Here is a 14,473-nt window from a genome sequence, read left to right on the forward strand (position 1 = left end):
AAATAAGCTCCAGGCTGATACTGCCGAGAAACCAAATTCAGATACTCTTAAAGCATTTGGTGTCATTCCTTCCTTCGATTATTAACCACTGCAATCCCAAAATTCCTAGTGACTTGCAATCGATGCTCAGTTACATAATCTATATTCTGATAAAAACAAAATGTCACCTTTGCTATTTGTTGATTGTAATATTTCCACTTCCCTTTATATACATAAAAATTAAAGAGCCCTTACAAGCAGTAATTTTAAAATGAGATGTACAGATATTTAGTTTAAAAGGAAGTGGATTATGTTTAGGGTGGGGCAGGGAGGAGATGGCAAGAGAAAGTATGATTGGTCAAACCAGAATTTTTTTAAAAAACACCTCCAGAATAAATGTTCATTAACATTTACTGTGGAATTCATATTATGTTATGGAGAAAGTATAGCATGTATACAGTGCATGTACACAGTGACAGATTTCGTTATTACTTTCCTTATTATGACTTATTCCTTCAGTATGCTAGCTGGACTATCTTTTGAGATTAAAACATATGAAGAACAGTTATAGGAACTGGGCATGGCTAGTCTAGTGAAGAGAAGGACCGGGGAAGACATGATAGCAGTCTTCCAATATTTGAGGGGCTGCCACAGAGAGGAGGGGGTCAATCTATTTTCCAAGGCACCTGAAGGCCAGACAAGGAATAATTGGATGGAAACTGAACAAGGAGAGATTTAACCTGGAAATAAGGAGAAACTTTCTGACAGTGAGAACAATCAACCAATGGAACAGCTTGCCCTCGGAAGTTGTGGGAGCGCTATCACTTGAGACTTTCAAGAAGAGATTGGACTGCCATCTGTCAGAAATGGTGTAGGGTCTCCCGCTTGGGCAGGGGTTGGACTAGATGACCTACAAGGTCCCTTCCAACTCTGATTATCTGTTATCTGAGATAAGGTCAGCGAATAAAAACAATTTGGTCACAGGTTCCTGGCTTTTCCACATTGCCACTCTAGATCAATTCAGCTTATTGTGAACATTTTCTTACAAGAGTGCTTTAAGCGGATCACATATTTTTGGGGGTGGTGGGGGGAGAAACGTCACAGTTTTCATATATGGGGTGCAGTACCTTTTGCCAGGCCACTCACACTGGGTATTCATTGCCAAAAAAACCCAAACCTTTAATTTTTGAATGGGAACCGCTCAGCCGGCTTATTATAAAATGTGCAGCTACATACATGTTTTAAATAAATAAATACAGGAAATGAAAAATGAGAATTGGATCAAAGTAAAGAGGAGTTCTACAGAGGGGGAGGAGAGTTTGTGCTTAAGGAGCCCCAAACTGCCCACTGAAGTGAAGGGTATAAATACAGGTGGTCCTCCACTTAGGACCATAATTGAGCCCAACGTTTCTGTTGCTAAGTGAGACACTTGTTCAGTGAATCTTGCCCCATTTTACGAACTTTCTTGCTGTAGTTGTTAAGTGAATCACTGCAGTTCTTCAGTTAGTGACACGGTTGTTAGGTGACTCTAGTTTCCCCATTGACCTTGATCGTCAGAAGGTGGCAAAAGATGCTCATATGACCCCCAGGACGCTGCAAACATCATAAATATGAGTCGGTTGCCAAAGCTTCTGAATTTTGATCACGTGACCATGCAACAGTCGTTAAGTGTGAAAGATAGTCATATGTCACTTTTTTCAGTGGCGTTGTAACTTTGGACAGTCACTAAGTGAACTGTTGTAACTTGTAGCATGATCTCAGAAGCAATTTCCCCTTGAATATCAACTATAGGCTGTAACTCTCTGGATGACCACTAGATGGCAGCAAAGGAACACGGAAAATTAATTTCCTGCTGCCCCGATTTTTGCAGCCAGTTCTGGAAATCTTAACTATCCCATTCCATGCCTGGAGGCAGAGTTCTGACTTCAGAGGAGGAAAGAGATTATTCTCATGAATGATGGCATCAAAAGATTGCCAGGGAAGATTAGATTGTTAGTAGGGGCCCTCTGGCAGGGCCCTTAAACACAGCAGAGATTTGCACCAAAAAGCCACACAAATATAATCTTCCACTGCCTGCTACATAATGCTAGGAAGAAAACCTATTCTTTCAACGATACTATTTTTCTAAAAGGAAACACAGTGAAGGATTTCGTCCCAAGGTATATAATAAATTTGCTGAGCAGGTTATTTTAAATATTGTATCATCCTATTAAGACCCAAGTGAGGATATTTTATTTGGTGTTTTGATAACTGCACCAGGGGAAAATAACATTTTGAAATGTGCAACACCTGATTCAAACAATTAATTTTTTTGCTCTTTCTCTTCTGCTTTGATAATGCAATGACTTAACAACTTTAAACTTTAATCAGAAGAAAATATTTTAACGGTCTCTCACCTTGTACACACGAATAGTGTTCCTTCCACATCGGTCTTCTCCTAAAATCAAATTAAAATTGGTTAGTTGTTTGACCGATGTGCAAATGTGCCATCAAGCTATTAAAAAGTACATTTTGTAGAGACAAGTAATGTATGTTTTTACATTTTTAAGTGATACCGCTGCCTTTTTAGCACATTAATGTACGTCAAAACATACAGTATACTTTCTTCCCCAGTAGTTCACAATCTTAAAACTTGTCTGTTGAGTAAATGCTCCTAAAATGAAACAGTTCCTTCACTAGGGAACATTAAGGACAATTTTTAATTATTTTGTGATAGCAGCCATTTCTCTATATTTTGAGAATTTTACTGAATTATAATATTTGTGGTAAATGTCCTGTATTAAGACTCTCTATACTCTAGAAAACAACAGGAAACACTAACAATTCCTAAAAATGCTTTCATTACCAAATATAACACCTGGAGCCTGTAAGGAATTCCCATGGGGTAAGCTTTATCATTGCCCTATAAATCATGACAAGACATTTGTTATCCATCTGATTTTAAAATGCATCAGAAAAGTGATATGACTAACAATTTTTGCAATAAAATATACAATTGACCGATATCCCATATTTTAAATTTAAAACAAATTTATATGCAATGTAGTTGTGCTTGTATTGACAAACCATATTTCTGAAAGCATGGAGGATACCCGATCACAGAAATATATTAACAAAGAGACAGAAATCCATTTTCCTGGGTATAAATATGTCTGGACAGTTATTAAAAAAAGGCTTTAATAAAGCTTCACATAATAGCTGTCAACACAAAAAAGTAAAAAGATTATGCAGAGCCAAGTAGAAAGCATTAGCAGGGTAAAAGAATTAGTGTGGCTATCAAAAATTTTATATATCCTATACCAGGGTCCCCAATCCCTGGTCCGTGGCCCAGAACTGGTCCATGGTCCATTGATAACCGGGCCACACAAGAACCAGGCAAGCACTAGCATGTAAAACTATACCCTCTCCCCACATACCTACCACCAGTCTGCTGGGCCAGAAAGATTGGGGACTGCTGCCATATATAACAAGAGTTTAGTCTTAATTTGGCGTTACCATTATCCTGAAAAATTGGTTGCCACGATATAAACAAAGATGTTGAGATGCTAGAAAGAATGCAGAGAAGAGCAACAAAGATGATTAGGGGACTAGAGGCTAAAACATATGAAGAACAGTTGCAGGAACTGGGTATGTCTAGTTTAATAAAAAGAAGGTCTAAGGGTGGCATGATAGCAGTGTTCCAATATCTCAGGGGTTTTCACAAAGAAGAGGGAGTCAAGCTATTCTATTTATTTATTTATTTATTTATTTATTTGATTTGCCAATTGTTTACAAGATAATAAGTATAAATGTATACATAGTTGTGAATACATGAAATGGGTACATATAAGAAAAATAAAATAAGAGAAACAATAGGACAGGGACGGTAGGCACGTTGGTGCGCTTATGCACGCCCCTACAGGCCTCTTAGGAAAGGGGTGAGGTCAATAGTAGACAGTCTAAGGTTAAAGTTTTTGGGGTTTGGGGAAGAAACTACAGAGTCGGGTAGAGTATTCCAGACATTGACCACTCTATTGCTGAAGTCGTATTTTTCAAAAAAAAAATACGACTTCTCCAAAATTCTCCAAAGCACCTGAGGGCAGGACAAGAAGCAATGGGTGGAAACTAATCAAAGCCGTCTGGGTGACCTTATGCCAGTCACTCTCTCTCAGCCTAGGAAGAAGACAATGGCAAACCACTTCTGAAAATGCTGCCAAGAAAACTGCAGGGACTTGTGCAGGCAGTCTCTGAGAATCAGATATGACTGAATGGGGAGGGGTGTGTGAAATAGAAATTAGTTTTTCCTGGTTAAGTAAATTGGCTGCAAGTAATTTTTTTTTAAAGGAAAGGGTGAGAGAAGCAACTAATTCCAAATTAGAACTAAACCCTTCTGAGTGGGATGCCTGGAAACAAGATTATTCCACACCCAGCTGGAAGGGGCGGAAAGGGGACACAAATGTCAAAAGTCATGTTGTGCCATAACCCACAAACTTTGTCCCTTTTGTCTTCATGATGTTGTACAGTTCAGACAAAAAAGGTGGTACTTACATTGCAAAAAGATGGTGTTGATTTCATTCTTTTGATAAAGCACTATATCCTGCCAATGTCTGTGGAAGGACAGGCCAGTGTATTCTACCTAGCACAGGGGTGGACAATTGATTTTCTTAAGGGTCTACATGAGAAACTGTGACTGTTATGAAAAGTCAAAACATAAGGCTATGAAGGTAGACACACACGCAAGCACATATGTAATTGGGGGGGAAAAGAAGTCACCTTTAAAATAAAACCAATGTAGATGTATTATGTGTATGGTGTACACTTATTTGCATTTGATTTCCAACTGACCTCACATGGGCCAGAGAGGGGCAGCCAAAGGGCCGGATATGGCTGTAAAATGCCCAGGTTTGATCTAAGAAACACATTTATAATTTCTCCCTTGGAAATAGGCAACAATCTGAAGCCAAAGCTTTTGGCTTATTCCTGGTGGAGTCAGTTTGGTCTAGTGGTAAAGGCACCAGGCTATAAACCAGGAGACTGTGAGTACCAGTCCTGCCTTAGGTATGAAAGCCAATTGGGTAATCTTGGGCTAGTCATTCTCTCTCTCAATCCACCCCACCCCACAGGGATAAATGTTCTCTGCCTTGATTTAAATATTAAATAACACAGGCAGAATAAAATAAAGTCAGGTTCAGCTCCCACTAATTATGCAGGCACACCCATGCGGTTTTCTTGGCACCATTATGCAAGTGTTTCTTCCAGGATTCATCATGGAGAACATCTAGTCTTGGATGCTAAGCGTCAACAATGACTTGATGGCACATAATCAATTAAAAATTTTTTAAAAACTTCCATAATAGGGATTTGTTTACTTTCCAGGCCAGCCTTCAAATCTGAAATTCTCTGGGGCTCCCATCTAGCCCAAAGCTCATTACTGAGGATGCACAGTGAAAAAAAACTTTTTTTGCCATCAGGAGCTCCCTTACAGGCACTCCCCTCCTTGCCAGCTGAAAAGCACCTATCCCAACCATCAGTTATTAGCCTCAATGTATTTATTTGGACAGTCCAATACTAGGTGACTGAAGGCCGAGTGCACTAAAAACAGGCTGGCTAGGGTTGTTCTGCACCATAATCTTATATTATTGAGGAGATGGAAGCGGGGGATTTAGGACACTGATTTTCGGATCATCCTTATTATTAATTATTCTTGAAACTCATTAAATCTATCCTCAAGACTTTTTAAAACTTGGTATTAGATGGTGGCTATGTCTATTTTGAATGGGAAGTTGACAGTGGCATGCAACTTTGGCTGCCCCTCCACTGGCAGGCTGCTCCCCCCTCCACTCCTCTCTGCTTATCTTGGCTGCCAGGGTAGTTCTGCTGGCAGATCCCTAGAGTTCATTAGCAGAAAGTGCTCCCTGATGCAAGAAAGGGGTTTCTGCAAGCCAAATTGACATGTGTGCTTCATTTAGACCTTGTGCAGATAATGCCTCTTTTGAAATAAGCCCAGGCAGCAAAGAAACAGTCAGATCTCATAGAAATAACAGAGTTGGAAGGGACCCTTCGAGGTCATCTAGTCCAACCCCCCTCCCCCCACTCGAGCAGGACAAGCACAGCCTATTCCAAATATTAGCCTCTACCTAGGCTCGAACTCACAGCCCTCTGTGGTTGTGAGGCGAGATCTTAACCTCTCTTACAAATAAAACGGGATTAAATTGGAAGAAGGCTCCCTCCTTTTAGCCATTTCGGTAAAAGGGCAATGATCGTTAACGATCTCCGCCCCAAATATAAAGCGAGTCAAATTTGAGGAGAAAATGAGCTCGAGTTTAAAAGCGAATGGGAAATCGTTTAGAGGGTTTACGGGACCCCCCGCTGGAGTGGTTGCCACGTAAAGCCTTGAAAGACTCCTCCTCCTTCCGCTCCTATACTATGGAGTTTACGGTACGGGAACGACAGCTACACTTTATTCCGTCTTTCTTACACTTTCCCCACCACCGTCCCGGGATTGCGCTTCGCTCACGCACCCACTCATTGGCGCGATGCCCGAAAGTGTAGAGCGCCACCTGGCTGGCCACGTCCAAGATGCTGCTGATGTAGGGGTCGTGCCGCTGGAGAGCCGCCAAGCTGATGTCCAACCCCTTGCCCAGTGGGGCAGCCCCAGCCACTGACGCGGCCATCTTGCCTCCGAGAAAAATAACTCTCCGCGTTGGGAGCGGGCATAGCTAATCGAGTCCCGAGAAATAGATTGAACGCCACGGCTTTTCCACCGATCGCAAGCAATGGCAAAAGTGGGGGGATAAGGAGCCCCGGCAATCGAGCACCGATGGCCCTTAGCGCAGGATTGTTGCTACTGGCAACCCTTTCTAGCTTTCCCTTCGCCGATCTCGGCTTTTGATTCCTCCCTCTAGTCATTTTTTTTAAAGTATTTTTTTCAGCTAACTTAAAAAAAGAAAAGAAAAAGAAACCAACTCCGTGCGGCACTGATTTTAATCTAGGAAATAAAACGCAAATGCTTTGCAACTCCCCAAAACACTGCCAAAATGAGATAATCAATATGAAGAGAGCTCTTGCCCCAAAGATGAGAAACTTCAACATTGTTTGAATTTTCACGTTCGATTCAGATGGAGGAACTGGATAGTTTCCTATAATCTTGATATAGATACACTGAGAGCATTTGCACCAAGACAAATTCACTTGGCCAATAAAGAATTCTATCCAATATCTTGTTGCCAGGACTGCAGTCTTTATCCAGAAGACTTCAGTCTGCTGAGGGATTCTGGGAGTTGAAGTCCATAATTTTTTAGGAATGTTTTTTTAAAAAAACAAATACCATGCCACTAGGCTGATGCAAACAGCCCTGTTTTACAAAAAGTTAAGCTGAAAATGAACCAGAATTCTGCTGCATTAAATTTTCTGTAGATTCGTGGATCGGTAGGAGATAACTCTGATAGCCACCACACAACAATAGATAATCCAGAAATTACCTGATCTTTCTCTAACAGCACTGTTTCTCATCCTTGGCCATTTTATTTTTTTATTTTTTAAATACTTTTTATTAAATATTTCCTAATAATTTATAACATATTAACACTTTCAACAACGTTACAGCATGATCAACATTCATATTCATATATTAGTTACTGTGTTACTTTTGTGTCTATTGTCTAACCAGATACACCAGGCATCCCAGACCAGATAATACTCCGTTTCACTTCTATCTTTTAACTCTAAGGTCAGCCTGTCCATCTCCCCGCAGTTCAAAATCTTTCTTATCACTGTCCTCTCAGATGGTATATTATCCTATTTTCAGTATTGTGGTACACAATTCTGGCCGCAGTTGTTATATGTAAAATGATATATTTGTCTGTCTTAGCATAATCTCCCCTTAGATATAATTCTTTATTGGTCAACTCACAAGGAATTTGTCTTGGTGCAAATGCTCTCAGTGTGCGTAAAAGAAAAGATACATTTGTCAAGAATCAAGAATCATCAGGTACAACATTTAATGATAGTCATAGGGTACAATAAGCAATCAAATCATACTAGGAAACAGTGAATATAAATCGTAAGGATACAGTCACAAGTGGGAGGGGATGGGTGATAAGGAGTGATGAGAAGATTAATAGTAATAGTAGTGCAGACTTTGTAAATAGTTGGACAGTGTTGAGGGAATTATTTGTTTTGCAGATTGTGTGTCCCTGTGTCTAGTTGTTCTAGTGTGAAGTGCTCTATAGCATCATTTTGAAGTTTTATTATTCCCAATAAAAACAGTTCCGATGTGAATTCAATTTTTTTCTTTCACTATTTCCTCTACTCACTTTTGGATTCTGCTCCAATAACTTTTGGCTTCAGAACTTATCCATCACATAAGGAAAAAGGTGCCCTGTTTACTTTTACATTTCCAGCATTTTGGGCTCCTGGCTCGGAACATCTTTGCCAATCTAGCAGGGGGTAAATGCCATTTATAAAACATTTTTTAAAATAAAGTTTTATTTGGATTTTCACGCATACAAAATACAAGTAAAACATCTTTTTTGAAAATAGCATGGTCCCGGGTTGAACTTCTTTATACAGACACAAAACTCAATTTCATGCTCCTTTTTGTGTTCTATTCCATATCTTATACTATTCTACATTTTCTATATAGTTTTTCCCCTCTTTTAATTTTTGCAATTTTATTTTGATTATCTCATCTCAATTCAAATCATTATATTTATACTTTTGTCTGTTCTGTTTCAATTTCATATTATCTTTTCTCATTAAACAAATTTTCTCCTGTAGTTACTAATTGGAGTATGACACCTTTATATCTTTTAATTACATCCATTCAACTCTTATTTAAACTTCAATATATACCTTAAGGTTATGACCTTCAATATAATACATAACTTCCAATCGAATTCTGCTTGGTACCTTCTTATAATACACACTATATTCTTTAAAAAAAAAAGATTATAAATATATGTAATTATAAACCCTCATTCCATTCCAATTCAGTTCTATCATTAATAATCATTAAAATCTTAACATCTTTAATACTTCTTTTCAATTAAATGTCTTACTTCCTTAAAGACACATATAATCTCCATAATTAATTTTTCCCTTATTTCTCTTCAACATATGTTTTGTAAATCATTAAATATTCATTTTGTTACATTTGTTTATTGACAAGCATTCCACTGAATTACAATAGCTATTTTATCAAACATTTTCATCATACATTGTTTCATATTTTCTAAAATTATTTCTGTTTCTAATATAACAATACTATCTAATGTACCTTTGCAGAATCCCCTTGTCCTTCACCCATTATCTCTAAATAGGCCCTGTTTCTCTATATTTTGCTTCTGTCCTTTATAACTTCTTTTCCTTTCTTTCTTCCCTCTCATCTTCTCCCTCCCCTTTTTACCCCCTTGTCTCTCTACTTCTAATTCTCTCTTCTGCATTTCCCTCTTCTGTTGCTTTCTGATTTTATACTTATTTTTCATTTCATTTTATTTTTTGAGTTGTTTTTCCCAATCTTAAACTTTCCATTCTCTTTCCCCCTTTTCCTCCCCCCCCCAGATTAGTTCTTCTTTGTGGTGGCCATTTCTGACCACCGCTACAACCGCCTTCGGGAAAGGAAGTAATGGCCAGCTGGGGAGGAGAGATGCGGCTCTCCTCAACCCTGCAGGCAGTCTCCCCCTTCTTCACCATCTCTACGGGGTGGCTTAGCCCCGAAACCAGCTGGCTCGGGGCGCTCCAGCGGTGAGCATGGATTGAAGCCTCGCAGAGACAAGGTTTCGGTCTGTCGCCGAAGAAGCTCAAACCAGAAGTCCCCCTCATTTATAAAACATTTTGTATATATTTTCTTTATACGCTGCTGATAATGTTAAATGTTGGCCATTTTAAGAGGTCATTCACACTTCTTAAAATTACCAAGTCCTCAGTTCTTAAATTTGCTGAGCTCCAGAAAAATTGCTTCAAAGTGTGGTCATCAGTACCAAAAAAAAAAAGACAGCCTCCCCATCTGAGATTAGATAGATAAATTTTATTTTCTGGGTGAGTCAATTGACTTGTCCTAAACCTGTTGAAATGACAGATCGACTGACCAGCCTATTCCATGCCTTCAGTTTAAGATACTAATAACTCTTATTTTGCAGTTAAATCAAATACTAAGGTGGTGTGTCAGGGGAAGGTTTTTCCAACTTCTTTTTTCTTCAAAATTTAACTACAAATCTTTGCTTCTGTGTCAAGGCAATCAAATGAAAAAGACAGGATAAAAATATATAATTTTCGGTCATCATTGATCCTTTAAACTTATTTTTCATGAAGTGTTAAAGTTATTTTTGCAAATGTTAGACAAGTTTCTGGGGATTCTTACTATAGAATTTTCCAAATGATTGATAATATTGGGAAATACTTCTGTTATTATAAACTAGAGATGAGGAGGTGTCTGGGAACACCTTTTCCAACTTTTTTTTTAAAATAAAATAGATTAAAAGGAATACTGTGCACTTTAACCTTAGAGCCAATGCCTTTTATTAAAATATGTACCTGGAAAAACTGCTCACAGATGTGTCCTAATTTTTTTGCCATTATAGACTAACATAGGTTTGAGCGACAAGCTGGTTGTTTAATTCCTGTTGCAACTAACTCAATGGGATTTTTTGTTTCACAATCTGAAGAAAAAGGACCCTGCAATTGTGAGAAAATGCTGGGGGCGGGGAGACTACATAGCTTTCTTCCTTTTTTAATATATATTTTCCAGTTTAGTGCAATGGTTAAGACACCAGGCTAGAAATTGGGAGACCAGAGTTCTAGTCCTGCTTTAGACACAAAACCAGCTGTGTGACACTGGGCTAGTTACTTTCTCTCAGCCCTGGGAAGGAGACAATGGCAAAAAACTTCCAAAAAAACTGTAAGGACTTATCCAGGTAGTCTCCAAAAGTCAGACATGATTGAACCAAAGGGGGGAAAACCATTGTATCTGACCACAAAAATCAAGATGCACATTAAGTGGCAGAAAATAATTATTTTCTATACTAAATTACTTTTGTTGTAATTTTAAGATTGTATTTTCCAAAGCTGAGACACGGTAGATCTAACTAAGCAATTTATTCCCATTAGCCCCACCGCCACCAAATAACTGTTTTTAATTATGACATACTAGTAGTATATAGCTTTCCTATGTAAACTGTCAAATGGAGCGTTCTCTGGTTGCCTAACCACATGTCATTAAGGCTTTCTCTCTTAAAACAGAAAAAGTAAAATCTCTTGGTAACAACATAGACCACATAGTTATTGGCGTCTTCTTGGATTATTTTTTTCCTCATCTTCAAACATTACCCATCCAAATACTAAAACTAATTTCTGACTAGCATTTAAAAGATCAGCCAAAGTCATGGTTAGTGAGCCAGAAACCATCACAAATATCTGTGGAAGAGGTATGTATTCTAAAGCACAATTGTCCAATGTGTTATAGCTCTCCAATTGTCTGCTTTCCTATTCACTCAACCGAGATAGTAAAACTAAGTAGGCAATTAGATGATAGCTTAATCAATCGTGCAATATATATTAGTAAATACTGATTCAACAGAAATGAAACAGAATAGATGTAGGGTAAATTTTCTCCTTTGTTTCCTTTGATTGTTCATTTTGAATTTGAGACCCTTCTTCCCTCTGACAATATAATTTTTTTTCTGGCCAAACCCAGCTGAACACACTGGAAAAACTACTCATGAAGGTTGGGGATGGGGGAAAGGTTCAGATAAAATGCACATATTTATTTATACAGTACACAGATAGGTAATACTGCCCTCTAGTGCTTTGTTCTTAACTGCTCCCTACAAAATAATACATTCTTGCTGAAAACTTCTTTAAAAAAAAATTTTTTTTATTGGTTTTTAAAACAAACATAAACAAACAAAACAAAACATCAAACCATCTTCCATACAGTGTGCCGGTTGGTTTACAAATTGTTTTGTGCTTCCATTTCATAGTCTTCAATTATAATTACATTATATATAATCTCGTATTTTCAATCAATATATTAAATACATTAGTATCATTATTAACCAATCATTTGACTATACTTTTATTCATTCATGTTTTTCAAAATGATCATATTTTACTTAATTTGTTTTATGACAATTCATATTATCATCCCAGATCTATCATAGAATCATTTTGTAGATATAATAAGAAAAGAATACATCTTTATATATTTATTATTTTCTAAAAGTCTACCTATTTCATTACTATATTTTATTGCCTAACCATTGATAGAATAGATCCCAAATTTTATAAAATTGTTTATTATCTTGTTCTCTAATTTCAAATGTCAATCTGCTCATTTCAGCACATTCCAATATTTTCTTAATGATTTCCTCCTGTGATGGTATTTTCTCATTTTTCCAGTTTTTAGCAAATACAATCCTAGCCGCTGTTAATACATTTACAATCAGGTATTTCAAGTCTTTACTATATATTTCAGGTAAAATTCCCAATAAAAATATTTCTGGTTTCAAATCTATATGCTTTTTTGTCATTTTTTCCAACCACATGTGGATTTTAGTCCAGTATTTTTTAGCATCCGCACAAGTCCACCACATATGGTAATATGAGCCAGGTATCTGATGACATTTCCAACATTTTTCGGATTTATTCTTGAACATTCTTGCTATTCTTGTCGGGGGAAAGTGCCACCTGTAAAACATCTTATACAAATTTTCTTTATATGCTGTTGACATTGTCATTTTATAATTTTGAGACCACAATTTTTGCCATTTCTCTAGATCAATCCCATATCCAAAATTCTTCCCCCAAGCAATCATAGTTTCTTTAACTTGTTCTTCTTCTAGTTTAATTTCTAATAAATATCCATACAATTTTTAATCACCTTTTCATCAATACCTGTCAAAATCTTATCTAAGTCAGTCAGTTTATCATAGAAACCTTCTGTTTTAGAATCTTTATCATACCTTGAATATATTTGCGCATATGAAAACCAATTCATCTTTATACCTTGTTCCTCTAGTTTTTGTATAGATTTAAGTTCACCCTTTTCATTCAATATTTCACCATATCTAACTGTTTGTTCCTTTTTGTATATTATAGGATAAGAAAATGCTTCAATAGTCGATAGCCAGACTGGAATTTTCAAATAACATTGTCTTTTAATCTTCTCCCAATTTAACCACAGAGACTCCCGTATATAATGTCTTCTAAAGTACCCCTGTGTTTTAGTTCCTTTATACCATAAAAAAGCATGCCACCCCTACAACAAATCATGTCCTTCTAATGTCAACAATCTAGTATTTCTTAATGTTATCCATTCCTTAACCCACATCAAATCTGTAGCTTGGTAACTCCCAATTAGGCAAACCAAATCCTCCTCTTATTCTAGCATCTTGCAAAAGTTTTAGCTTTATTCTCGCTTTCTTACTTTGCCATATATATTTCAACACAATTTTATTTAAATCTTCAAAGTAGTCTTTTCCAAGCCTAACTGGAATTGTTTGAAACAAATATAAAATTCTGGGTAATATATTCATCTTGATTGTTGATATTCTCCCTATTAATGACAGTTGTAAATTTTCCCATTTCGCCAAATCTAGCGCTATCTGCTGTTTAAGTTTGAAATAATTATTCTCTTTTAGTGTACTGCATCTTGCTGTCAAGTATATCCCCAAGTACTTGATCTTATTTGTGACCTCAATTTTCAATAGGTCTGCCAATTCTTCCTTTTGTCTTGATAGCATATTCTTTGTCAAGATCTTTGTCTTATCTTTATTTATTTTCAAACCAGCCACCTTTCCATATGTCTCTATCTTTTCTATCAATTTTGATGCTGTTTCTAGTGGGTCTTCTAAAATAAAAACCAGATCATCTGCAAATGCTTGCAACTTAAATTCTTCCTTTTTAATTTTCATCCCTTTTATATTCTTTTCATCTCTAATATTTCTGTTTAGCACTTCCAAAGTTAACACAAACAACAAAGGTGATAGTGGGCACCCTTGTCTTGTTCCTTTTCTCATATCGATAGATTCTGTCAGTTCTCCCTCTATCGTTACCTTTGCCATTTGCTTATGATATATAGCTTCTATTGCTTGAATAAATTTTCTAGCAAAGCCCATCTGTTTGAGCAGTAATAACATGAATCGCCAATTCACATTATCAAATGCCTTCTGTGCATCTAGAAATATCAAAGCCATTTGTTTTTCGGGATGTGCCTCGTAGTAGTCCAAAGTGTCCAAGATTACTCTCATATTGTCTTTGATTTGTCTCTTTGGCAGAAATCCATTTTTGGTCAGGATGGATAAAATTATTTAAATATTTTTTAAGTCTTTCTGCCAATATTGAAGAAAAGATTTTATAATCTGCGTTTAGTAGGGAGATAGGTTTATAGTTCTTGATTTGTAATGGATCGGTCTCCTCTTTTGGAACAAGTGTGATATAAGCTTCTGACCATGATTTAGGCATCCTCTTCTTTTAACATAACTTCATTCATAACTTCTAGCAATGGAAAATTCAATGA

At 37.0% G+C, this 14,473-nt stretch overlaps 1 protein-coding gene across 2 annotated transcripts in view; it reads right to left on the minus strand.

Moving 5' to 3' along the window:
* DCP1B (decapping mRNA 1B) overlaps positions 1-6,660 on the minus strand; it is a 54,340-nt gene extending 47,680 nt beyond the window's left edge. For both annotated transcript variants that reach the window (XM_026678690.2, XM_026678689.2), the window contains exons 1-2: positions 6,480-6,660; positions 2,376-2,416 (exon numbers count right to left, since the gene is read on the minus strand). In XM_026678690.2, the coding sequence (XP_026534475.2) occupies positions 2,376-2,416; positions 6,480-6,632 (194 nt within the window). In that variant the 5' untranslated portion in view covers positions 6,633-6,660. The remainder of the gene's footprint in view (positions 1-2,375; positions 2,417-6,479) is intronic.
* Between the last annotated feature and the right edge of the window lie 7,813 nt (positions 6,661-14,473).

Source organism: Notechis scutatus, chromosome 6, assembly GCF_049901735.1.
Source record: "Notechis scutatus isolate UNSWTSFEM ecotype Mainland chromosome 6, rNotScu1.2, whole genome shotgun sequence".
Classification (NCBI taxonomy): Eukaryota; Metazoa; Chordata; class Lepidosauria; order Squamata; family Elapidae; genus Notechis; species Notechis scutatus.